The 26,677-nt window shown below is 43.6% G+C and overlaps 2 protein-coding genes across 5 annotated transcripts; one reads left to right on the plus strand and one right to left on the minus strand.

Moving 5' to 3' along the window:
• Window positions 1-707: 707 nt before the first annotated feature.
• On the minus strand, window positions 708-9,789 carry LOC124032301 (protein FAM3A-like). Of its 3 annotated transcripts, none has more exons than XM_046344593.1 (10): window positions 9,694-9,789; window positions 8,267-8,325; window positions 8,043-8,150; window positions 5,131-5,154; window positions 4,833-4,956; window positions 4,228-4,286; window positions 4,053-4,103; window positions 3,775-3,859; window positions 2,741-2,867; window positions 708-2,423 (listed from the first exon to the last, which is right to left on the minus strand). In XM_046344593.1, the coding sequence occupies exons 2-10, from the start codon at window positions 8,277-8,279 to the stop codon at window positions 2,325-2,327; spliced, it is 690 nt and encodes a 229-aa protein (XP_046200549.1). In that variant the 5' UTR covers window positions 8,280-8,325; window positions 9,694-9,789; the 3' UTR covers window positions 708-2,324. The 3 variants fall into 3 exon arrangements, with proteins under 3 accessions (XP_046200549.1, XP_046200548.1, XP_046200547.1); XM_046344592.1 differs by lacking the exon at window positions 9,694-9,789 and adding an exon at window positions 8,634-8,829; XM_046344591.1 differs by lacking the exon at window positions 9,694-9,789 and adding an exon at window positions 8,583-8,829.
• LOC124032300 (isocitrate dehydrogenase [NAD] subunit gamma, mitochondrial-like) lies at window positions 9,155-26,555 on the plus strand. Of its 2 annotated transcripts, XM_046344589.1 has the most exons (13): window positions 9,164-9,473; window positions 9,755-9,799; window positions 10,930-10,941; window positions 11,117-11,214; window positions 12,983-13,092; window positions 13,760-13,820; window positions 18,949-19,081; window positions 19,220-19,353; window positions 21,808-21,910; window positions 22,169-22,315; window positions 22,689-22,783; window positions 22,923-22,983; window positions 23,761-26,555. In XM_046344589.1, the coding sequence occupies exons 1-13, from the start codon at window positions 9,393-9,395 to the stop codon at window positions 23,860-23,862; spliced, it is 1,182 nt and encodes a 393-aa protein (XP_046200545.1). In that variant the 5' UTR covers window positions 9,164-9,392; the 3' UTR covers window positions 23,863-26,555. The 2 variants fall into 2 exon arrangements, with proteins under 2 accessions (XP_046200546.1, XP_046200545.1); XM_046344590.1 differs by lacking the exon at window positions 10,930-10,941 and having other exon boundaries at window positions 9,155-9,473.
• The last annotated feature ends 122 nt before the right edge of the window (window positions 26,556-26,677 follow it).

Raw genomic sequence — 26,677 nt, forward strand, 5'->3', positions numbered from 1 at the left:
GTAAAGAAGATGACCAAATACATACTTAAACATGCAGTCAAAGGATAGCCTATAAAATTAACTCAAAACAGTATATGGTTTGCGCTCTTGCGAACTCCATTGCTCATTGTCAAGCCATGACAATAATTGACATAAGAATTGGCATGATAGCACATACAGACTGGCCCTCAGGCTGAACCGCACACAGAGATTTATATATTTAAACATTTCTTTGTGTAAGTCACTTATTCCTGGACCAAAACATTCCGCGAAGTTTGTTTTGAGTGTATTGAAAATGTAACAAGTGGTGTATATTTAATCAAATTCAGAGAACAAAATATGCAAGATACCTATCAAATTGAAAAAATAATAATAGAGTAATACAATATCCAAATAAACAACAGTAAGGACAAGGCCTGAGATACACAGGTAAAAGCATGAATAGTGTTGTTATCCAACAGTACAATCATATTTTAGGCACTGAAGTCCACTCTAGTGTGAAATCAAACCATGAATATAGCCTACGAAGTGTAAAAATAAGTATCTATAAGATTCTAGACTAGTTCTATTCCAAGTTAAATACACAAGATCGGAACATTTTGACAGAATGTATTTGAGTAAACTGCTGTGCAGCAATCACTGTTCTCTTTCAGAAAATGTTGGTTGGTCCTTTGGGGTGATGTAAGTTTCCTTTAACAATCAGTCTTTAAGATAGAGGACACAGAAACCTTGGTATAAAACTCTTTAGTAATAAAATTCAATTGCAGACAGTTTTGCATACAGAATACCTCAATAGTCTATAGTAAACATCTGTGTGGCGAAACAAGAGACAACACTCTTTATACAACCTACCGTCAATCATATCTTAACATTGTTATAAAACGTATCTAAAATGAGAAAAACATGTCTACACAGTGGTTTCTCACTCTACTCTCTCGGCCTTGAGGCTGTGTGACTGTCAGCAGATGCAGACAATTCTCAGCCTGAGAACTAAAGCAGTACATCTCCATTTACCCAGTACTTTTCCATCACTGAGCATTGCAAGCATACAAAGGTCACATATATACAGTAATCATGGCATTGGTGTAGCCCCACATCCGACCCCCAGGGTAACCCTCACATAAAAGGTGGAGGTTATTAGCACTTTAACCTGGTCCCAGATCTGTTTGTGCTTCCATTACACCTTGTCAAGCCAAATGTTTGACATGACTACAAGTTGTCATGATGGAACAAACATACCGGCACTCAGGCTAGCACAAATAGATTGAAATCTACAATTTAATATATTAAACTATGCATACAAAATATATATTAATGCATTTTAATTTATCATAACATTCAATATCCTTCCTAGAACAGCCAGCAATAATATGTTGTTAGTGAATCCTAATTGTATTCTGTTCGCGATTTCCATTCATATAGGCAGCAGTATCTGCCCTCTTCCTGTGCATTTGCAGGGTTTTACAGACATTACTTCTTTAATATATTCTTTTTTTCTATCCAGCATAATTTGTTCCCTTATCTGTGCATCAAACATTTGGTCTCTGAAATATCCATGTCCTCCTATGTGGTCATTCCCAGGAACATTAAGCCTCAAACACTTAAATCAATTCCTAGTTCAAATGTCATGTCCAAACAGTTGCTTCAACAAGTTAGCATATCAACCATCAGGCCAGCTTGCTACCAGCATTGTGAGTGAGTCAGTCCACTCAAGAGAAGATGTCCTTTTCAGCACGTGTTACTTAAAAAAAGAACAAAAAGTGAAGGAAAAAAAATAAGTATTGTAAGAGTCTTTACCTCCCTGTAGTTACATGATACTGTAACAGAGCATCATTTATCCAACTGTAGTCGTGCAATACCAATACCATACTCAAGTCTCATTAGGGACAGACTGGCCATAGGGCCATCTTAAGCCCATTATGTGGGCTTGTCTAAATGATCGTTTGGCTAATAATGGGTGCCGAGAGACACAGAAAAACGCCGTTGTGATAGAAACGCCACAAGTTTCAATAAAGAGAAGGAATGTGAGGAAGCCTGTAAATCGAGGCGAGTCAAAATGTCATAGTCAATGCTTCTGCTGCTCCAGATTTTCCAGATAGATCTGTACTGCTAATCCTTAGAACCAGAGGCCTTCATTCTCAAAAGGTGCTAGTCCTTAGAACCAGAGGCTTTCGTTCTCAAAAGGTGCTAATCCTTAGAAACAGGTTGCGTTCCAACTCTCCACCCTTCTCCCAAAGTGTGCACTTGTCTTGCACACTCCCAGTATTTAAAAGCATTGGATCCATGTAGGGCATAAGCATCATCTGAGAAGAGTGGAGGAAGGGAGGGATACAAGCAGAGTGTGTTTAGCCCTCTGAAGGGGAACGGAGGGGGACACAGCCGTCCATTTCCAGAGACTCAGGCCAGCCTTCGTACTTGTTACTGTTCTTACTGTTCTTCATATGCTGGGGGGGGTGAGAGAAAGACACAGGCAGAGAGAGAGGGCATGAACATTAGGCTTCACAGAACTAACACACTGACAGAGCCATAGATATAACACAGAGTTCAGAGCAGAGCTATGAGGAGAACAGTGAGTGTACAGATACGTCATCGCGCGTAATCACAGAGGTCACATATCCTTATCTCATGCACACGTAGATGTACAAGCACATCCAATTATAAACGACGCAACTAGGCTGGATAGCCATTTTGCTTGGCGCTCTTGCGTTGTTTGTACGGTATAAATTATATATAGTTTAGGCTTTAAGTAAAGGTAGTCTACCTGTTCGAATGGGCTCTTGTTCTCGATGCCCTTGGCTCCTAAAAACACCCAGCTGTCTCTGAAGGTGAGCTCCTTCACTGCTGTGCTACCCAGCTCCTCAAACAGACGACGAGCCTCGTCATTTAATCTGCCGCGGGTGTTAGGAGAGGGAGACAGACAGTTGCAGTAAAGTAGGCCAGCTAGATGAATGTCCATTTTGAGTTTGGAAAGCCCTGCCATACAGTACAACATACCATTTTGAGTTTGGAAAGCCCTGCCATACAGTACAACATACCATTTTGAGTTTGGAAAGCCCTGCCATACAGTACAACATACCATTTTGAGTTTGGAAAGCCCTGCCATACAGTACAACATACCATTTTTGTATAGTTTAACACCAAACATAATTTTCACTTAGTAATGTTTACAATTGTAAGAATAGACCGGTAGATTTACCAGTCGTCAATATGTTGAAATTGTTTTTTTAAAAGCATTTTGCAAGTTTGTGGTGACTGTAAAACAACCCCTTTAGTGCTGTGTGTGTGAGTCATGTGCCATGTGTCACGCCTTGGTCATTGTATTTTGTGCTTTTGGTATATGTTTGGGTAGGCCAGGGTGTGACATGGGTTTATATGTTGTGTTTCGTATCGGGTTTGTATTAATTGGGATTGTGTATGATTAGGGGTGTGTCTAGTTAGGCTTGGTTGCCTGAGGCGATTCTCAATCAGAGGCAGGTGCTTGTCGTTGTCTCTGATTGAGAACCGTATTTAGACAGCCTGACTTTCGCTGTGTATTTTGTGGGTGTTTGTTCCTGTCTCTGTGTAGTAGTCACCAGATAGGCTGTAATTAGTTTTTCGTTTGTTGTATTCAGTTATTTCATGTACCTTTTCATTCATTAAAGTCATGAGTAACCTACACGCTGCATTTCGGTCTGACTCTCTTCATTCAACAGACGAACGACGTTACACCATGAAGCGTAATGTTATAACCACACAGTGCTGAAAGCATTGCACAGGACTGGGGCACACTTAGTAATGTCCATGCTAGACTCTTACTTTGTGGCAGGATCGTCAAAGGAAGCTACAAACACAAGTGTTCCCTCATGTAAAGGTAGGAGATACTTCAACAGGTCAGTAACATCTGAGAATGGAAGACAGATAGGTAGGATGAAGCCTATTAGAGTACCTGTATTTAACTGAACAATATGTAGAGGGGTGTTAAGCCACTTTTAACCTCTTGTACAGTGAAAATATTGGAGATAATGATGTATAAAATAAACTCATTTAAATATTATGAACATGCACCAGTATATAAAGATGTTTAATCCTCTTACCTCCTGCCCACATATCAAATGCTTTTGTGTCCAAGAGCTCTCCAGATACCCCTGATGAGCAGAAACATGAATTCATTTAAAGTTAGCAATCTGTGCAACAGTCAAGTCAAAATCACAACTGCACAAATTAACTTGAAACATAACGTTGAACAATTTGTCAGATTATTTTAATTACCATTTACTAAAGCAATGTTTAGTCCTCTACCAACATTGTTGTTGACACTGCTGACAAGGCTGAGGGAGAGAAAAGGAAAGGTTGGAGGAACCGTAAGTACCAACACTTTACCTAGGTTGGTTAACGTACTACCGGTAACTAGGAACACAAGCATTTGGCTACACCCGCAATAACATTTACTGGTTAAATTTAAGATGATCATAAACTCATTGTAGGCTGTAGATGAAAGATGACTTTAGAACTACTAAACTTTCAGGAAACTAACCCCTGAAGAGTTCATCTATACATTGTTACACTCCGACAATGAAGGAGCAACCATAGACAGACAGAAAGACGATACAGACAAAACCACTCCTTCTGTCATTTTTTGCAAGATGGCCCAAACAGATCTGGGATCAGGCTAATGAAGGAAAGCAAAATAAGACAAATATTTGCATTCAGCTCTTCAGACAAACTTCAGGGTTAAGATGATATGATGTCAGAAAAGAGTTCATGAGAAATAAAAGGAAACGGAGACAAGCTGGAGAGAGTGAGATGGTTGGCGGTGACATTGATACATTGGTGTAAGAAGTGTAATGGCCCCGATGATGTACAATTATTCTCACATCTTATCTTCCAGGCAGATTTTGGGCCCAATGACGTTGGCGGCTCCAGAGACGATGCGGAAAGCCAGATGTTTCTGAGGACAAGGAGCCGACAGACCACACTTGTACCTGTGTGGTTTGGGCTCTGGAAGAGGAGAGAACACACAAATTAGCACATTAGAATGAAAGCGTACCCAAGCTGGGAATATGGTGCTCAACTGAGGGACATAGATTAGCACTGTCCCACTGACATTGAAATGTTTAGGTTCCAAAAGGATTACTTTTTGTCATTGCCACTGTAAATAAACTTCTCACATACCAGCTGTTGGCTCCTCGTTTGTCCCTGTAGAAAATATAGATATGAGTTAATGTTGATCTATCCTGTTTTCTCCTATCACAGCCATTCAAACTAACTGTTTTAGTCTCCATTAGCCGCTGTGAAATCCCTGAGCAGTTTCCTTCCTCTCCGGCAACTGAATTAGGAAGAAGGCCTGTAACTCTGTAGTGAGAGGGTGTACTGATACCCAATCCAAGAGGGTAATTCATAACCTCACCACTCTGAGATATTCAACATCTGCTTTAAAAAAATTATAAATCTACCATTAGGTGCCCTTCTTTGTGAGGCATTGGATAACCTCCCTAGTCTTTGTGGTTGAATCTGTACTTGAAATTCACTACTCGACTGAGGAACTTCACAGGTAATTGTGTGTGTGGGATACAGAGATAAGATAGTTATTCAAAAATTCATGCAACTTATTAAGCACATGTTTACTCCTGAACGTATTTAGCCTTGCCATAACAAAAGGGTTAAATACTTGACTCAAAACATCTGTTTTCTATTTGTAATTTATTTATAAAAATGTCAAATGACAACTCCACTTTGATATTATGGGGTATTGTGTGTAGACCAGTGACAAAAATAATCTACATTTACTAAATTTTAAAGTCGGGCTGTAACAACAAAATGTGGAAAAAAATCAAGGGGTGTGAATACTGACGGCATTAAGTGTGGTGATAACATCGTATTCCAAATCAGATCAAATGTTAGTCACATGTGCCGAATACAACAGGTATACAACAGGAACTTACAGTGAAATGCTTACTTACAAGCCCTTAACCATTGCATTGTGACGTCCCTGGCAATTCCCAGCCCTAGTCTATTAAAAACTGTCAGAAGTAGGTTTTGGTCTGAAGCCGAAAAAGGGAAATTCACGAGCGCCACAATGCCTACTCCACCAAGTTTTTTTTTAGCACACAGCTACTGTAGTAGGTCAAAGCTATTTTTAGTCTATTGTATTTCAAACAATGTCTATGCAGGTTGCTTAGGATTCAAACCTTCTCAAACAGCCTAATTCATACTCTTCAGTGTCCTGCTATTAAAATAGTGTACACACACACAATTATCTTTCAAAACATTAGAAACTTATTCCTAATATTGAGTTGCACTCCCTTTTGCCCTCAGAACAGGCTCAATTTGTTGTGGCATGAACTCTACAAGGTGTTGAAAGCAGTCCAGATGCTAGCACATGTTGACTACAATGCTTCCCACAGTTGTGCCAAGTTTTCTGGTAGTGCATCTCTACACCGAATATCTCGTTCCATCTCATCCCACAGACGCTCAATTGGATTGATGTTCGTGGAACCATTCCTGGACAATCCTAGCCTTGTGGCAAGGGGCATTATCCTGCTGAAAAATACATCAGCAGATGGATATACTGCTGCCATGAAGGGATACCCCACACGATCATCACCAGCCTACAATGTTGACACTTGGCATGATGAATGCATGTACTGATGTGGTTCTCTCCATACCCTAGTGCTCTCATAAGCATGAAACAGCAGGACCTGAGATTCATCAGATAAGGCAAAGGTCAGCCAAGAAATAATGTAGGCTTTGTTTAACCTTGGGGTTTCCAACCTTGGTGCACCCATCCCCCAGGCTATTGTGTTTAAAACTTGGGATGGGGACTTCAGGTTCAGGTATACATTGAATTACTAATTTTAGATGAACAATACCCATTGCATGTATTATACATTAGCAGCGTGGCAGTTTCTCATTGTTTGGTGTTGACTATGAATTTGATTTAGCTAGCTGTACTTTGTGGAAGAATGTGGGATCCCTAGATTGTCAACTAGGGCTGACCTCAACCAACTGATCGGTTGTTTGGTTGATAGGCTGTCAGTCGACCAAGATTTTTTGTAAAGCAGTCGCAAATATATTTATTTTTCTTATGGCACGAGAGACCTGTCTGATTTGCACCTGTCTCAGTGGACTAATCCACTGAGGCCGCAGGGAAGCCATGGTCCAAGAAAAAGGTGAGTGCTGCATGGATGCACAACGCACGTCTCTTTCGCCTGAAATGACATACCCAAAACAAACTGCCTGTAGCAAGGATATACATATTCTTGGTACAATTTGAAAGCAAACACTTGGAAGTTTGTGGAAATGTGAAAGGAATGTAGGAGAATGCATTAGATCTGGTAAAACAAAGAAAAAGCCAACTGTTTCTTGTACCATCATCTTTGAAATTCAAGAGAAAGGCCATAATGTATTATTCCAGACCAGGTGCAATATATATTTTGGCCACTAGATGGCAGCAGTGTATGTGCAACGTTTTAGACTGATCCAATGAACCATTGCATTTCTGTTCAAAATGTACCAAGGCTGCCCAAATGTGCCTAATTCGATTAATAATAGCTTTATGTTAAAAACTGTGCACTCTCAAACAATAGCATTGTATTATTTAACTGTAATAGCAACTGCCAATATCAGATATGTCTACGTCCTGGGAAATGGTCTTGTTAATTACAGCCTTACGCTAATCGCATTAGCCTACTATAGCGCAACTGTCCTGCAGGGGACCCACCGATCCTGACTTAGTTTTAAGGTCTTTGTCCTGTTGCATTTACCACAGGCGGACACCAATCAAATTGTAGAAACACCACCAAGACGTTCAATGGAAACAGGATGCACCTGAACTCAATTTAAGTCATGTAAATAAGGTATGTTTTTTCTTTATAAATTCAAATATTTCTAAAAAAAAAAAAATGTTTTTGCTTTGTCATTATGGGGTAGTGTGTAGATTGATGAGAAAAAAATATGTTAGCAATTTTAGAATAAGGCTGTAACGTAAAACAATCTAGAAAAAGTAAAGGGGTCTGAATATTTCCCGAAGGCACTGTACTATTTTGGGGGCTAGACGTCAGACAGTAAGGTTGTCGTCGTCTTACCACTGAAGAAGTGTTTGACCACCAAGTTGCTGTCCCCTCCAAGTATGGAGCTGGCTAACACCCAGGTGAGGCCCACCAATAGCAGCACAGCAACAGCTCGCAGAGGCCCTGGCAAACAGACACATTCCATTAGAATAGGCTCTTTCTCAGCAACAATACATGACATTCATTAGATACAACTAAAAAGACAGCTGGACACACTCACAGACAAGACACACTCCTACCTGCCAATCTCATGATTTATTTTCTTCAGAAGCTAAGGCAGACAGACCGGCAAATAGTGCTACAGAAAACAATGAGAATAATATAGTAATGTTAGAAAGAACATGGGTTTTTCTGGTAATTTCGTGGCAGTTTCACTGAAGTAACAATGTTTGAAAACATTAAAAGGATACTTTTGAGCAAATGACAGGAATCTCTATCAATGATACAATTTGGCAAGCAAGCAAGCAAGATAGTTATTTCGAGATGCATTCGACAAGACAAAGGCAAAAGGTGGAAAGACGCACATTGCAATGAGAGCAAAAAGGAAACACCCACTGTTATTTATTCCAAGGCAAACTCATCTAGATTTCCTTCGTGAAAATTCACCTTTCCTGGTAAGACAAACTTGGACACTAAAATATGATTTGGGATGCTTAGTTCAGCGTCTGTAGTGTTTGCATCGTTCCAGTTACGACAAGCACGTAGAAATTATCTTCATTTCTTCAAGCGTGCTATCTTGCTGATTATAGTTTTGAGCATTTCATTTTCTGTGATGTCAGCCTCGAGTCTGTGCGCATGCGTCTTTCCACAGTTATGCCGCGTTCAAATCAACTCAGAACTCGGAAAAATACGAATTCAATTCATAAAGTCAGTGATTTTCAGGTCGGAACGTCTGAGCTCCAGAAAGAGACAGGAGTAACCGAGTTAGATTTTTGTCCGAGTTCCTAGTTTTGAACACACTGAAGTCGGAAGTCTGCAATTTCCGAGATCCCAGTTGTTTTGAACGCGGCATTACTCCCATGTGTATACAGCACATACAGTAAATCATTGGTTACTCATTAAGGTGCCTCCACGCGTCATACATTTTGTTCATGTTATGATCGGGGGGGATATCACCACCCAATTAATTACATAAACTATACTACGGAGGCAGAATAGATTACAAAATTATATGGTAAACTGTCTTATGAACAGCTCGAGCTCTAATGTGGCAATATTAATCCATAGAATTGGGAATTAGAATACTAATAACTATTAGTAATTTAATAATACAATAATGTTATAATAGGACCTCTATCGATTATTATCTCTGTAGCGTGGGCACGAGCAGATGCGCGTTAACGGCATTAGTCGGATTCCGTCAAGATGGCCGCCTCCAGTGCAGTGATATCAATGTCCAAAATCATTAAACCCATTTGGGGTAGACGGTTGGCAACGACAGCAAAAGTAAGACAGAGTTTTATGATTCACAGTTATGATGGCAAATAAACTACATACAACATGATTGAGAGAAATTGTGTTTCTGGGCTATAATACAATGTCATTTCTGGTTAGCATTAGCAAGAAGCGCATGTCACGATCAGTGATAACCAATATCCCTCTCATTGCTACTTTCTCATGTTACATGCATACGATATACTGTATTGTTGCTTAGGGAGGGACTCACCGACCACGTCAACCACAAGTTGAGTTATCTAACGCCCTGTCCTGTTCTTCTGTTTCCTGAGGGATTTGGAGCCACAGTGAGCAGTCGTAGAGAGAAGTCAACAGTAGTGAGTGCCTATCTTGGAACCTGCATCAGATAGGCTATCTGTGGTGGTTTGAGTAGGCCTACTGTAGCTAGATCTTGTGAATGTGCAGAGAGTACAGTTACATGGAAACCAACCCGATGTGGAATTGCGTTGAATTCTACTTCAGGCATAAATAAGCGTTAAATAAAACCCAGACTGTTAAATACAATTAAATGTTAACTAATTTTAGGGTGGTCCTTTTGCAGGTAGGAATGTGAGACAATACTGTAATGAAACAGCAGGGAGCAGGTCTCGAACCCTCGACCTTCTAGCCCGAGGTCCGGCGCGCTATCAGCTGTTCTGCAAAAGCTTGTGCTCGTGCCGCAGGGTCGATTTCATTTCTGGTAGTGTGTTCTATCACCTCATGCATGTGCACAATATGAAAATACATGCACACCACTGATGAGTACTTGTTGAGCTCCTGTAAGTGTTTACATGGTTCTGCACATGCTTCTGGTAATAGAAATGTGAACACACTACCAGCACTTTGATAAGGTGATTTAATTATACTTTCCTGTGGATATATTGTCTCACATTCCTACCGCCAAAAGGAAACTACACAGACAACTGTTAAAATATAATTTTATTCAATATTCTGGCTCGTAGAGCTTGTGTGAGGACATTTTCCAAGCCAATGTATGGCATTAATCTAACTATGAACCAGACCAATCACAGTCTGATTGTCAGGCAGAGGTCACAGTAGCTAGCTGTCTGGAAGAGTGTGCAGAGATCAGGGTAGCTAGGTCTTGTACTTAAACAATAAGGCAGCGCAACGCTGAGTGTCTGGACACAGCCCTTAGCCGTGGTATATTGACCATATACCACAAACCCCCCGAGGTGCCTTAATGCTAATATAAACTGGTTGGCAATGTAATTATATCATTCATAATAAATGTTTTGTCATACCCGTGGTATACCACAACTGTTAACCAATCAGCATTCAGGGCTCGAACCAACCAGTTTATAATGTGCATGTTAGGCACTCCCCTCTCGGGAGATGGGATCATTAATGAGCTAGCAATCTGAGGTGTAGGGCAACTGTTTGTTTTCTGGTGCTTTGCTAATCTCTCACTGTATTGTTCTGCTTTTCTGTCCGTTTCTACAACTAATAGGGACAAATCATTGTAAGTACTGCGTTGCATTGCATCACCGTTCATCCCATTCCCACGTTACACATCACACACAACACGCTTTATTCACACCATTGGAACACAACCATAGTTTGATTTGCTTTCGGTGCAGCCTGGTAACTCTGATAGAAAAGTGTGCAAGGATAACAAAAGAATGTGTGCATTTCAGCCCCCTCCTGCGAAGTATGGTGGCAGACACACTGTAACTCTGATACCTGGAGATGGTATTGGACCAGAACTGCTCAATCACGTAAAGGAGCTCTTCAGGTCAGTCAAATATGCTTTATAACAGTCTATAACGAATAAGCTGTTATTCGCACCTCATCAACATCTTCTAAACACATAGCCACTAATATGTGCCTGGGAGCTCTTAAGGTCTGCTTATTGTATTATAACTGGTCATAGCATTCATGTCTTATAAACACTTAAAACAGTTAATTAATTTAATAGTTTATTTAACGGATGCTTCAGGATTTTATCTACTTGCCCAGAGTCAGATGAAGTAATGGATACATTTCTTTTGTCTCTGCATCCAGTGTGAAGGAAGTTAGAGGTCGTTTCGCTTGACAATGCTAACTGGCTTTAGCGCAATGACTTGAAGTCTGTGGTATCTACTAGCAACTTCCTTCAAACTGCACACAGAGAATTTTTATTTTTATCTATGAGTTCATCTGACTCTGGTGAACAAAACTGAACAAAACTATAAACACAACATGCAACAATTTCAAAGATTTCACTGAGTTACAGTTCATCTAAAGAAATCAGTTAATTGAAATAAGTTCACAAGGCCCTGATCTATGGATTTCACACGACTGGGAATACAGAAATGCATCTGTTGGTCAAAGATACCTTTAAAAAAACAAAATGTAGGGGGCTTGGATCACAAAACCGTGAGTATGCAGGCCACTGGAAGAACTGGGAATTGTGTACAGATCCTTGCGTCATGGGGCTGTGCATTGTCATGCTGAAACATGACGTGATAACGGCAGATTGTTGGCACGTCAATTGGCCTCGATAAAATGCAATTGTGTTTTGTTTTACGTAGCTTATGCCTGCCCATACCACAACCCCACCTCCACCATGGGGTACTCTGTTCACAACATTTACATCAGCAAACCGCTTGCCCACACGACACCAGACACGCTGTTTTCTATCTGCCTGGTACAGTTGACACCGGGGCTCAGCTGTGAAGAGCACACTTCTCCAGCATGCCAGTGGCTATCGAATTTGAGCATTTTCCCACTGAAGTCGGCTACGACACAGACCTACAGTCAGGTCAACACCCTGGTGAGGACAACGAGCACACAGATGAGCTTCCCTGAGACGGTTTCTGACAGTTTGTGGAGACATTTGGTTGTGCACGTGGTCTGCGGTTGTGAGGCAGGTTGGATGTACTGCCAAATTCTCTAAAACAACGTTGGTGGCTTATGGTAGAGAAATGAATGTTCAATTCTCTGTTAACAGTTCTGGTGGACATTCTTGCAGTCAGCATGACAATAGCACACTCCCTCAACTTGAGACATCTGTGACATTGTGTTGTGTGACAAAACTGCACATTTTAGTGGCCTTTTATTGTCCCTAGCACAAGGTGCACCTGTGTAATGACTATGCTGTTTAATCAGTTTCTTGATATGCCAGACCTGTAAATTGGATGGATTTTTTGGGGCAAATGAGAAATGCTCACTAACAGGGATGTAAACAACATTTGATAGAAATAATCTTGTTGTGCATATGGAAAACGTCTAGGATCTTTTATTTCAGCTCATGAAACATCTGACCAACACTTTACATATTGCGTTTATATTTTTGTTCAGTGTAGATAAAGGGCTTCATTGCCCAAATCCTGAAGTATCCCTTTAAATGCGTGGGAATGGTAGTGAGTGGCTACCTTGTTCCAAGTTCATAACAGGATATTCACAGCTTATAGACATCAATATGTCTCATGCCCATAGTTGTACAGTACAACCAATGAGTTGAGGTAGAATGACTGAGTCGTTGGGTTGTCCTTCCCATATTGTGTTAATGTGCTCTATAGGTTCAGCTGTGTACCTGTGGACTTTGAGGTCGTGAATGTCAGCTCAGCTACCGAGGATGACATCAACAACGCCATCACAGCCATCCGCCGTAACGGAGTGGCCCTCAAAGGTAGGAGAAACTGTAGAACTCATGGGACGGCCATGGAAGCTCTAACCCTGGCAATGTGACTGGTGAACTCATGGGCACATTTGCAATGGGGCGGCAGGGTAGTCTAGTGGTTAGAGCGTTGGACTAGTAACCGCAAGGTTGCAAGTTCAAATCCCCAAGCTAACAAGGTATAAATCTGTTGTTCTGCCCTTGAACAGGCATTGAAAATAAGAATTTGTTCTTAACTGACTTGCCTAGTTAAATAAAGGTTTAAAAAATAGGCTGCCAGTCCACCCATTATGCACTTGAATGTGGAGGCACTTTCTATGGGAGAAGTACTGAAGAGATTTTGTACTCAAATTGTAGGCAGCTTCTAGTTATTTCATCCTATTGTCCATTAACTGCAGCTGTGTCAGTCACTGTGTCATATGATAAGTTGTGTGTCTGTATTCTATAGCATGGTTTCTTTCCCAAACTCCCTGGGTGCACATTTTGGTTTTTGCTCTAGGTGATTTCAAATAAGCAAAGTTTGACGAGTTGGTCATTTGAATTAGCTGTGTAGTGCTAGGGCAAAAAAAAACCAAAATGTGCACACAAGGGGGGCCCCAGGACTAGTTTGGGAATCACTGTTCTATAGAATACCTATAAAAGAGTTAACATGCTTGTGTTTTTGTGTGTGTGTTTGTAGGTAACATTGAGACCCTCCACACCCTGCCTGCTTCCCACAAGTCCAGAAACAATCTCCTCCGGTAAGTAAAGGTTTCTATCCAATCGTTTATTTAAAAAAGACAGAGGACCTCTTCCTTGAGAGCTCTGTTGCTGCTAACGGGGCACCAATCTCTATCCCAAATGGTCTTCTGTGGCTTTCTCTGTCCAGCCCTGTCAGCTTACACTGTCTCCTCCACCTCTCTGTCCAGCCCTGTCAGCTTACACTGTTTCCCAAATCTCGCTGTCCAGCCTTGTCAGCTTACACTGTCCTCCATCTCTCTGTCCAGCCCTTTCAGCTTACACTGTCTCCTCCACCTCTCTGTCCAGCCCTGTCAGCTTACACTGTCTCCCAAATCTCGCTGTCCGGCCTTGTCAGCTTACACTGTCTCCTCCATCTCTCTGTCCAGCCTTGTCAGCTTACACTGTCTCCTCCATCTCTCTGTCCAGCCTTGTCAGCTTACACTGTCTCCTCCATCTCTCTGTCCAGCCCTGTCAGCTTACACTGTCTCCCCAATCTCGCTGTCCAGCCTTGTCAGCTTACACTGTCTCCTCCATCTCTCTGTCCAGCCCTTTCAGCTTACACTGTCTCCTCCACCTCTCTGTCCAGCCCTGTCAGCTTACACTGTCTCCTCCACCTCTCTGTCCAGCCCTGTCAGCTTACACTGTCTCCCAAATCTCGCTGTCCAGCCTTGTCAGCTTACACTGTCTCCTCCACCTCTCTGTCCAGCCCTGTCAGCTTAGTCTCCTCCACCTCTCTGTCCAGCCCTGTCAGCTTACACTGTCTCCTCCACCTCTCTGTCCAGCCCTGTCAGCTTACACTGTCTCCCAAATCTCGCTGTCCAGCCTTGTCAGCTTACACTGTCTCCTCCACCCCTCTGTCCAGCCCTGTCAGCTTACACTGTCTCCTCCACCTCTCTGTCCAGCCCTGTCAGCTTACACTGTCTCCTCCACCTCTCTGTCCAGCCCTGTCAGCTTACACTGTCTCCCAAATCTCGCTGTCCAGCCTTGTCAGCTTACACTGTCTCCTCCACCTCTCTGTCCAGCGCTGTCAGCTTACACTGTCTCCTCCACCTCTCTGTCCAGCCCTGTCAGCTTACACTGTCTCCCCAATCTCGCTGTCCAGCCTTGTCAGCTTACACTGTCCAGTCCAGCCCTGTCAGCTTACACTGTCTCCCCAATCTCGCTGTCCAGCCTTGTCAGCTTACACTGTCTCCTCCACCTCTCTGTCCAGCGCTGTCAGCTTACACTGTCTCCTCCACCTCTCTGTCCAGCCCTGTCAGCTTACACTGTCTCCTCCACCTCTCTGTCCAGCCCTGTCAGCTTACACTGTCTCCCCAATCTCGCTGTCCAGCCTTGTCAGCTTACACTGTCTCCTCCACCTCTCTGTCCAGCGCTGTCAGCTTACACTGTCTCCTCCACCTCTCTGTCCAGCCTTGTCAGCTTACACTGTCTCCTTCACCTCTCTGTCCAGCCCTGTCAGCTTACACTGTCTCCCCAATCTCGCTGTCCAGCCTTGTCAGCTTACACTGTCTCCTCCACCTCTCTGTCCAGCCTGTCAGCTTACACTGTCTCCTCCACCTCTCTGTCCAGCCCTGTCAGCTTACACTGTCTCCCCAGTCTCTCTGTCCAGCCCTGTCAGCTTACACTGTCTCCTCCACCTCTCTGTCCAGCCCTGTCAGCTTACACTGTCTCCCCAATCTCGCTGTCCAGCCTTGTCAGCTTACACTGTCTACTCCACCTCTCTGTCCAGCCCTTTCAGCTTATACTGTCTACTCCACCTCTCTGTCCAGCCCTGTCAGTTTACACTGTCTACTCCACCTCTCTGTCCAGCCCTTTCAGCTTATACTGTCTACTCCATCTCTCTGTCCAGCCCTGTCAGTTTACACTGTCTACTCCACCTCTCTGTCCAGCCCTGTCAGCCCTCTCTGTCCAGCCCTTTCAGCTTACACTGTCTACCCATCTCTCTGTCCAGCCCTGTCAGCTTACACTGTCTCCTCCACCTCTCTGTCCTGTCAGCTCCACCCATCTCTGTCCAGCCCTGTCAGCTTACACTGTCTCCTCCACCTCTCTGTCCTGTCAGCTTACACTGTCTACTCCATCTCTCTGTCCAGCCCTGTCAGCTTACACTGTCTCCTCCACCTCTCTGTCCAGCCCTGTCAGCTTACACTGTCTACTCCATCTCTGTCTGTCTGTCCAGCCCACCTCTGTCCAGCCCTGTCAGCTTACACTGTCTCCTCCACCTCTCTGTCCAGCTTACACTGTCTCCTCCATCTCTCTGTCCTTCAGCACACTGTCTCCTCCACTTCTCTGTCCAGCCCTGTCAGCTTACACTGTCTCCTCCACAGCCCTGTCTCCACTGTCTCACCTCTCTGTCCAGCCCTGTCAGCTTACACTGTCTCCTCCATCTCTCTGTCCAGCCCTGTCAGCTTACACTGTCTCCTCCACCTCTCTGTCCAGCCCTGTCAGCTTACACTGTCTTTCAGCTTATACTGTCTACTCCATCTCTCTGTCCAGCCCTTTCAGCTTACACTGTCTACTCCATCTCTCTGTCCAGCCCTGTCAGCTTACACTGTCTACTCCACCTCTCTGTCCAGCCCTGTCAGCTTACACTGTCTCATCTCTCTGTCCAGCCCTTCAGCTTACACTGTCTGTCCAGCCCTTCAGCTTACACTGTCTCCTCCACTCTGTCCAGCCTTGTCTCCATCTCTCTGTCAGCCCTTCAGCCACTCCACCTCTGTCCAGCCCTTTCAGCTTATACTGTCTACTCCACCTCTCTGTCCAGCCCTGTCAGTTTACACTGTCCAGCCCTTTCAGCTTATACTGTCTACTCCATCTCTCTGTCCAGCCCTGTCAGTTTACACTGTCTACTCCACCTCTCTGTCTGTCAGCAGCCCTCCATCTCTCTGTCAGCCCTTTCAGCTTACACTGTCTACTCCACCTCTCTGTCAGCAGCCCTCTCTGTCCTGTCAGCTTACACTGTCTCAGCCCTCAGCTCACTGTCTTCCACACTGTCTCCTCCACCTCTCTGTCCAGCCCTGTCAGCTTACACTGTCTCTCCATCTCAGCTTACACTGTCTCTGTCCAGCCCTGTCAGCTTACACTGTCTCCTCCACCTCTCTGTCCAGCCACTGTCTACTCCATCTTTCTGTCCTGTCAGCTTACACTGTCCCTCCACCTCTCTGTCCAGCCCTGTCAGCTTACACTGTCTCCTCCATCTCTCTGTCCTGTCAGCTTACACTGTCAGCTCCATCTTACCTGTCAGCTTACACTGTCCAGCCCTGTCCTCACTGTCTCCTCCACCTCTCTGTCCAGCCCTGTCAGCTTACACTGTCTCCTCCAAAGCTTACACTGTCTCCTCCACCTCTCTGTCCAGCCCTGTCAGCTTACACTGTCTCCTCCATCTCTCTGTCCAGCCCTGTCAGCTTACACTGTCTCCTCCATCTCTCTGTCCAGCCCTGTCAGCTTACACTGTCTTCCACAGCCCTGTCAGCTTACACTGTCTCCTCCACCTCTCTGTCCAGCCCTGTCAGCTTACACTGTCTCCTCCACCTCTCTGTCCAGCCCTGTCAGCTTACACTGTCTCCTCCAGTCCAGCCTTGTCAGCTTACACTGTCTCCTCCATCTCTCTGTCCAGCCCTTTCAGCTTACACTGTCTACTCCACCTCCTGTCCAGCCCTTTCAGCTTATACTGTCTACTCCACCTCTCTGTCCAGCCCTGTCAGCTTACACTGTCTAGTCCAGCCCTTAGCTTACACTGTCTACTCCATCTCTCTGTCCAGCCCTGTCAGCTTACACTGTCTGTCCCCTTAGCTTACAAATCTCTCTGTCCAGCCCTTTCAGCTTACACTGTCTCCTCCACCTCTCTGTCCAGCCCTTTCAGCTTACACTGTCTCCTCCATCTCTCTGTCCAGCCCTGTCAGCTTACACTGTCTCCTCCATCTCTCTGTCCAGCCCTGTCTACTCCATCTCTCTGTCCAGCCCTTTCAGCTTACACTGTCTACTCCACCTCTCTGTCCAGCCCTGTCAGCTTACACTGTCTCCTCCACCTCTCTGTCCAGCCCTTTCAGCTTATACTCTCTCTCTGTCCAGCCCTGTCAGCTTACACTGTCTCCTCCACCTCTCTGTCCAGCCCTGTCAGCTTACACTGTCTCCTCCACCTCTCTGTCCAGCCCTGTCAGCTTACACTGTCTCCTCCATCTCTCTGTCCTGTCAGCTTACACTGTCTCCTCCACCTCTCTGTCCAGCCCTGTCAGCTTACACTGTCTCCTCCACCTCTCTGTCCAGCCCTGTCAGCTTACACTGTCTCCTCCACCTCTCTGTCCAGCCCTGTCAGCTTACACTGTCTCCTCCACCTCTCTGTCCTGTCAGCTTACACTGTCTCCTCCATCTTTCTGTCCTGTCAGCTTACACTGTCTCCACCTCTCTGTCCAGCCCTGTCAGCTTACACTGTCTCCTCCACCTCTCTGTCCTGTCAGCTTACACTGTCTCCTCCATCTCTCTGTCCTGTCAGCTTACACTGTCTCCTCCACCTCCAGCCCTGTCAGCTTACACTGTCTCCTCCACCTCTCTGTCCAGCCCTGTCAGCTTACACTGTCTCCTCCACTCTCTGTCCAGCCCTGTCAGCTTACACTGTCTCCTCCACCTCTCTGTCCAGCCCTGTCAGCTTACACTGTCTCCTCCACCTCTCTGTCCAGCCCTGTCAGCTTACACTGTCTCCTCCATCTCTCTGTCCAGCCCTGTCAGCTTACACTGTCTCCTCCACCTCTCTGTCCAGCCCTGTCAGCTTACACTGTCTCCTCCACCTCTCTGTCCTGTCAGCTTACACTGTCTCCTCCACCTCTCTGTCCTGTCAGCTTACACTGTCTCCTCCATCTCTCTGTCCTGTCAGCTTACACTGTCTCCTCCACCTCTCTGTCCAGCCCTGTCAGCTTACACTGTCTCCTCCACCTCTCTGTCCAGCCCTGTCATCTTAGCACTGTCTCCTCCACCTCTCTGTCCAGCCCTGTCAGCTTACACTGTCTCTTCCACCTCTCTGTCCAGCCCTGTCAGCTTACACTGTCTCCTCCTCGTCTCTGTCCAGCCCTGTCAGCTTACACTGTCTCCTCCACCTCTCTGTCCAGCCCTGTCAGCTTATACTGTCTCCTCCACCTCTGTCTCTCTGTCCCACAGCACCAGTCTGGACCTGTATGCCAACGTCATGCACTGTAAATCCCTCCCTGGAGTTCAGACTCGCCACAACAACATTGACATCATGATCATCAGGGAGAACACTGAGGGAGAGTACAGCAGTCTGGAGCATGAGGTTAGACGCACACAGGCAAACGCACAGGCAGACACGCAATTTTACTCCCTCAACGCATCCCTTTGTGTTTTTCCATTTCCACTCTTTGCTGTAAATAACCTGCGTTCGCATCCCTCTCTCCTTCCCTTTGTGCTGTAGAGTGTATCAGGGGTGGTGGAGTGTCTCAAGATCATCACCCGGACTAACTCCCTGAGAATCGCTGAGTATGCCTTTAAATTGGCCCGGGAGAAAGGTCGCAAGAGGGTCACTGCAGTTCACAAGGCCAACATCATGTAAGTCAGGGTCAGGGAGGTCAGGTCAGGTCAGTCAGTCAGTCAGTCAGTGAGGTGTCTATGTATTCCACTAGATGTGTGTTATAATGACTCACACTCTGAGTACTTTGGGGCTACGGTCCAATTCTCTACCCTTTTCCCCAAAGTGTGCATTCGTACACTCCGCCTCATAGATTTTTGAAGAAAACATTTGTGTAACCCCGCCCCCTAGCCCATGCGTACGCTATTCCAATGCTTTTGAAAGCATGAGGTGGAGTGAACAAGTTAAGTGCACACTTCCAGAAGAAGGGTACAGTCAGAATGCAACCAATGTACAGTACCAGTTTGGACACACCTACTTATTCAAGGGTTTTTCTTTATTTTTACTATTTTCTACATTGTAGAATAACAGTGAAGACCTCAACTATGAAATAACACATGTGGAATCATGTAGTAACCAAAAAGGTGTTAAACAAATCAAAATATATTTGAGATTCTTCAAATAACCATTCTTTGCCTTGATGACAGCTTTGCACACTCTTGGAATTCTCTCATCCAGCTTCATGAGGAATGCTTTTCCAACAGTCTTGAAGGAGGTCCCACATATGCTGAGCACTTTTCCTTTAGTCTGCGGTCCAACTCATCCTAAACCATCTCAATTGGGTTGAGGTCGGGTGATTGTGGAGGTCAGGTCATCTGATGCAACACTCCATCCCTCTCCTTCTTGGTCAAATAGCCCATACAGAGGCTGGAGGTGTGTTTTGGGTCATTGTCAAAAACCAATTTTATATATATATATATATATATATATATATATATATACACACTTTTTATTTCACCTTTATTTAACCAGGTAGGCTCGTTGAGAACAAGTTCTCATTTGCAACTGCGACCTGGCCAAGATAAAGCATAGCAGTGTGAACAGACAGAGTTACACATGGGGTAAACAATTAAGTCAATAACACAGTAGAAAAAAAGGGGAGTCTATATACATTGTGTGCAAAAGGCATGAGGAGGTAGGCGAATAATTACAATTTTGCAGATTAACACTGGAGTGATAAATGATCAGATGGTCATGTACAGGTAGAGATATTGGTGTGCAAAAGAGCAGAAAAGTAAATAAATAAAAACAGTATGGGGATGAGGTAGGTAAAAATGGGTGGGCTATTTACCGATAGACTATTCCCGCTAAGTGCAAACCAGATGGGATGCCGTATCGCTGTAAAATGCTGTGGTAGCCATGCTGGTTAAGTGTGCCTTGAATTCTAAATAAATCACTGACAGTGTCACCAGCAAAGCACCCCCACACCATCACATCTTCTCCATGCTTCACGTGGGAACCACACATGCGGAGATCATCCATTCACCTCTGCGTCTCACAGACATGGTGGTTGGAACCAAAAAGTTCAAATTTGGATTCCTCAGACCAAAGGACAGATTTCCGCCGGTCTAATGTCCATTGCTCATGTTTCTTGGCCCAACCAAGTTTTCTTATTATTGGTGTCCTTTAGCAATGGTTTCTTTGCGCAATTCAACCATGAAGGGCTGATTCACGTAGGCTCCTCTGAACAGTTAATGTTGATGTGTCTGTTACTTGAACTTTGTGAACCATTTATTTGGGCTGCAATCTGAGGTCCTCATGGGAGCCAGTTTCATCATAGCGCTTGATGGTTTTTGCGACTGCACTTGAAGAAACTTTCAAAGTTCTTGACATCATCCGGATTGACTGACCTTCATGTTTAAAGGAATGAAGGACTGTCGTTTCTCTTTGTTTATTTGAGCTTTTCTTGCCATAATAATAGCGAAAATAAAGAAAATCCCTTGAATTAGTTGGTGTGTCCAAACTTTTGACAGTGTAACGGTTCTCTTGTGGTGAAGGAGAGTCGGACCAAAATGCAGCGTGTAGATTGCGATCCATGTTTAATAAACAAACGTAAAACACTACAAAACAAAGAACGTAACGAAAACCGAAACAGCCTATACTTGTGTAAACTAACACAGAGACAGGAACAAGGACACTAAGGACACAAAGAATATGGCTGCCTAAATATGGTTCCCAATCAGAGACAACGATAAACACCTGCCTCTGATTGAGAACCACTTCAGACAGCCATAGACTTAACTAGAACACCCCACTAAGCTACAATCCCAATACATACACACCACATACAAAAACCCATGTCACACCCTGGCCTGACCAAATAAATGAAGATAAACACAAAATACTTTCACCAGGGCATGACAGACAGGTACTGTATATATTTTTATTTGCCCATACACTTCTTCGGAGGACAAGTTTTTTTTTTTTTACTTTTACGTGGTACTTCTTATTTTTTTTACACAGTAGTTTCTTAGCAAGATATAGTTTTTTCATATACATTACATTTGGATAGATAGTACTCAGACCTATCCGGTATACATTACATATATTACAACCAAGGTGTTGTTGAACATCCTGTGTTCTCACCTTTACAGGAAGCTGGGAGATGGTCTGTTCCTGCAGTGCTGTCGAGAGGTGGCTGCTGGATACCCTGACATTGCCTTCGACGCCATGATAGTCGACAACACCACCATGCAGGTATGAAAATCAATGCTCTCTTTATGATAGAGGCACACCAGTAAGTTTTAGCCTGGCCTCATATCGGTTTGCGCTGACTCACCAACTCCTGCGGTCTTTGATATTGCCATGAGTTGGCACTTCGCAAGACGGCAGAAACAGATCTGGGAGCAGGCATAGAAGGTTCCTATCCCTGCTTTTAAATATCTTTTAAGTCTGTTTTGTCTGTGTTACTAATGCTTATTTGTGTTGTTAACCTATCCCTCTCTCATTTCCTAGCTAGTGTCTAAGCCCCAGCAGTTTGATGTTATGGTGATGCCCAACCTGTATGGTAATGTGGTTAGCAATGTGTGTGCTGGCCTGGTGGGAGGACCAGGGCTGGTGCCAGGGGCCAACTATGGCCGTGACTATGCTGTCTTCGAAACGGTCAGTCCACTGGGCACCTGTAGTGTCCACAAGTCTGATAATATAATATTATGCTTCCACAGTGGTTTATTGAGATGCCCCAACAACAGACAATGTTTCGATCCCATTGGGATCGATGAATACTTATGTGAATGTAATATTTCATTTTTTATTTATAAATTAGCAAACATGTATAAAAACCTGTTTTTATTTTGTTAATATGGGGCATTTTGTGTAGATTGATGAGGGGGATAAAAAAAAAAAAAATTGAATCCATTTTAAAATAAGGCTGTAACTTAACAAAATGTGGAAAAAGTAAAGTGGTCTGAATACTTTGCGAATGCACTGTATATCATTGATCTTGCAATATGCTCTTTCTCTATATGTCTCTCAGGCCACCAGGAACACAGGGAAGAGTATTGCTGACAGGAACATTGCTAACCCAACTGCCATGCTACTGGCCAGCTGCATGATGCTGGACCACCTCAAGTGAGTTCACCTTGCATAGTCTAATGAAGGTGATGTCTCTAAACCATGATGATGTGTATGTACAGTATAATCTGAATTGCGGTCGACTTGTTGGGCAGAACAAAGGGTATGAAAGTCATTGTCCTTTTGTGTGTCTCAGGCTCCACGATTATGCCACTATGATCAGGAATGCAGTCCTTACGACCATGAACGAGACTCGGGTAAGTCAAGTCCTCTCACCTCACTGCACACTTGTCATTATGTGCAATACACTGACCTGCTCAGTACTCTCACCTGACCTGCCCAGTACTCTCACCTGACCTGCTCAGTACTCTCACCTGACCTGCTCAGTACTCTCACCTGACCTGCTCAGTACTCTCACCTGACCTGCCCAGTACTCTCACCTGACCTGCCCAGTACTCTCACCTGACCTGCCCAGTACTCTCACCTGACCTGCTCAGTACTCTCACCTGACCTGCCCAGTACTCTCACCTGACTGCCTGCTCACCTCCTGAGAGACCGGTCTGGCCAGTTATCAACAGAGCACAGGCCAATAAAGAGTGTTTTCTTTTAAAATTCTGTTAATATAGCTTGGCATTTCTCAAATTCATCTTTGACACTCTCTAGTCCAACCTGTAATCAAATGTATGCTTCTCTATAGAGTCTCTTCTAGTGTTCAAAATGTTGCTAATGTACCTACTGATTTATTACCCGTGTAGAATGCCTCTTTGAGGTGTCTGCAGAGAGGAGCTACAGGAGGATGGCCATTTTAATGAGCCCTATAGCTCCTCCCACCAGCATCCTCTAGTTAGGTGTGATGGATAGTAATTTTGAGGCCTGTACAGGGGAGAGAGTGATGTTGCAGAATATTCTGAAAGAAATGTGTAGAACAACAATTGTGTTATTTCTGCTGTCAACATTGTGAAATATTTAACCTCTGAATGTCGACCGAAGCAGACAATGTGATTGGTATCACAGTATTTACTATTCTCTTGCAGTTGCACACAGCTGACATCGGGGGGCAGGGCACCACCTCTGAGGTGGTTCAGGCGATCATGAGAAACATCCAGAGCAAGGGGCCTCTCACCAGCGAGCTCTGAACACTCATTTCGACCACACACATCAAGTCAATGCTGTTGGATAACATACAAATCCTTGGTGTGTCTCGTATATTTGAACAACTGTGTGCCGTATGAGAGAGTGGGGGTGTGTTTGTGCATGTTTATTTCCATAGTAATGCTCCTCCGTTGAGCGGTTCAATCTGGCCTGGAAACACACACACACACCGCTTTCAGACGAATTCATCACTTTACATTTGTACAGTTTAGTCATTTAGCAGACACTCTTATCCAGAGCAACTTATAGTAGTGAGTGCATACATTTTCATACTGGTCCCCTGTGGGACTCAAACCTAAAACCCTGGTGTTGCAAGTGTTAGGCTCTAACTGAGCCACACGGGACCATGTTATCTTCCCCTCTGCATGCCTTTCATTCATTCATTCATGTCTGTGTATTTCAATGTTATTTCAATTTAACACCATTCTGTCTTTCCATAACCATTCCCTGGCTGTTTCAAGCACATTTAACATTTGAGCATAAACAAAGGAAGTAGGAGGCTCAAACTGCATCTGTAATAACATGCTGTAGGGAAGTAGTGACAGTTAGGATCTGTCTCTTGGATTTAACTGCAGCACTTTATAGCTACTCTCTGCTAGGTTCATCCTACATCCCAGGACATGATGGCCTAGACAGCAACACCTCCAGCTCCACTTAAACGTATTATATGTAGATGTGTTTGTGTGATTTATATTTGAGCGACTGTTTCTTAGGTATATCGGTTCACTGCAGAATTTTGAGACTTGAAACGGTTATACTGTCCACCTATTTTCCTAATTGCAATGTATCGTACAGTAGAAAAGAAAATGTGTACACGGTTATGTTTCTTACTGTACTGAAATTTTGCTTAAATATTATAGACTGTTTTATGTTCTTCTAGCAGTCCAGCGCTTAGCTTTACGTCTCCAGGTAGCCTGGCGGGTAGAAGCGCTGATTCAGAGGGGTTGGGTTACATTTTCAGTTGAATGCATTCAGTTGCACAACTGATAAGGTATCCTTCTTTCTCTGTCTCAAATCAAAGTTTTTTGTCACGTGGCCGAATACAACAGGTGTAGTAGACCTTACAGTGAAATCCTTAATTACAAGCTCCAACCAATAGTGCAAAAAAGGTATTACGTGAACAATAGGTAGGTAAAGAAATAAAACAACAGTAAAAAGACAGGCTATATACAGTAGGGAGGCTACATACAGACACCGCTTAGTCAGACTGATTATTAAGGTAGTATGTACATGTAGATATGGTTAAAGTGACTGAAGATAGCCCGGTTAGCCAATGTGCGGGAGCACTAGTTAGTCGGGCCAATTGGGTAGTATGTACATGAATGTATAGTTAAAGTGACTGCATATAAGATAAACAGTAGCAGCAGTGTAAAAAGAGGGTTTACCTGTGACTATCTTTCCCACAGATATCAAAGTCTTATGATTTACCAATTGCCTTTTGTGATTTTGAAATCAATTTAAGTACTCTTTAATTTGCCTTAAAGCTGCAATATGTAACCTTTTGGGGCGACCTGACCAAATTCACGTAGAAATGTTCGTTGAAAGCTAGTCTAAAAGCGGTAGATCTGTTCTATTTCTATGCTTCCAGTTCTTAAGTTTTGTTTTTGCGTCTTTTGGTTTTGTACACCAGCTGAAAATACAATATTTTTGTTTATTGAAAATATATTTCACAACGGTTTAGATGGTACAATGATTCTCTACACTATACTAATTAGGTGAACTATTAGAATTTTAGCAACCTGGAAATGGCGGAGAGATTTCTGCGTAGTGCATCTAAGGTTTTTGTTATACTGGTCTATAACTTCTCATCTTTGTCTGTTACAGACTGTGTCTTTATATGAACAACTCAGAACTGTACCCTGAAATATAATATGTTATACTCTGTTATTTTTATATATATATATATATACACACATACATACTCTGTATTTTACTTGATCCAGTGGGTGGGGAAATCATAATTGTAAACCAGAAGTGCATATATATCTGTATTGTTTTAAAAAACAACCTTTGTGTTTGTGCCACAAATACCTACATTGAGTGTACAAACCATATTGAGTTGAACACCCTTTTACCCTCAGAATGTCTTAAATTTGTCCGGGCATGAACTCCACAAGTTTTCAATTGTTCCACAGGTCTGCTGGCCCATGTTGATTCTAATGCTTCCCACAGTTATTTCAAGTTGGCTGGACATCCTTTGGGTAGTGGACCACTCTTGATACACATGGGGAAACTGTTGAGCATGATAAACCCAGCAGCGTTACAGTTCTTGACACACTCAACCAGTGTGCCTGGCACCTACTACCATACCGTGTCCAAAGGCATTTACCATTTTTGTCTTCCCCATTCACTCTCAATGACCCAGATACACAAATCCTTCTTTAACTGGTCTTATCCCCTTAATATTCAACGATTGGAGTGGATTTAACAGGTGACATCAGTAAGGGATTATAGACTGACCAGGTGAAGGCTATGTCATTGAAAGAGCTGGTGTTCTTAATGTTTTGTACACTGGGTATTTACTGTCTCTTAACTTAGTGGTTGAAATTTAGAGTAAACGGAGCACATTAACCTGCTAAATGAAATGGGATTTATTTTTGTTTCATATACTATAGCTGTGGCTGGATTAATGAAACTAGCATTTAATATTGATCAAATAAAAATGTATATCTAAGCCTACTTGTGTTACTTTGTTTTCAGGGGAAAGTCAGACCTAAAACATTGCGCAGCAGTTGGTAATAAATCAATTTCAGTGCAATACAAGTTGTAACAAAGGAACAATCTCGACATCAGAGCAGG

This window comes from Oncorhynchus gorbuscha, linkage group LG03 (genome assembly GCF_021184085.1).
Source record: "Oncorhynchus gorbuscha isolate QuinsamMale2020 ecotype Even-year linkage group LG03, OgorEven_v1.0, whole genome shotgun sequence".
NCBI classification, from domain to species: domain Eukaryota; kingdom Metazoa; phylum Chordata; class Actinopteri; order Salmoniformes; family Salmonidae; genus Oncorhynchus; species Oncorhynchus gorbuscha.

Bases quoted from the DNA above. Each gene is read 5' to 3' on its own strand.
- LOC124032300 (XM_046344589.1), top strand. From the start codon at position 9,393: ATGGCCGCCTCCAGTGCAGTGATATCAATGTCCAAAATCATTAAACCC. The intron at 11,215-12,982 runs GTCAGTCAAATA...TGTGCTCTATAG, and splicing joins CACGTAAAGGAGCTCTTCAG to GTTCAGCTGTGTACCTGTGG. The intron at 22,316-22,688 runs GTCAGTCCACTG...TATGTCTCTCAG, and splicing joins ACTATGCTGTCTTCGAAACG to GCCACCAGGAACACAGGGAA.
- LOC124032301 (XM_046344593.1), bottom strand. The intron at 4,957-5,130 runs GTATGTGAGAAG...CTCCTCTTCCAG, and splicing joins AAACGAGGAGCCAACAGCTG to AGCCCAAACCACACAGGTAC. The intron at 4,104-4,227 runs GTAATTAAAATA...TCTGCTCATCAG, and splicing joins AAACATTGCTTTAGTAAATG to GGGTATCTGGAGAGCTCTTG.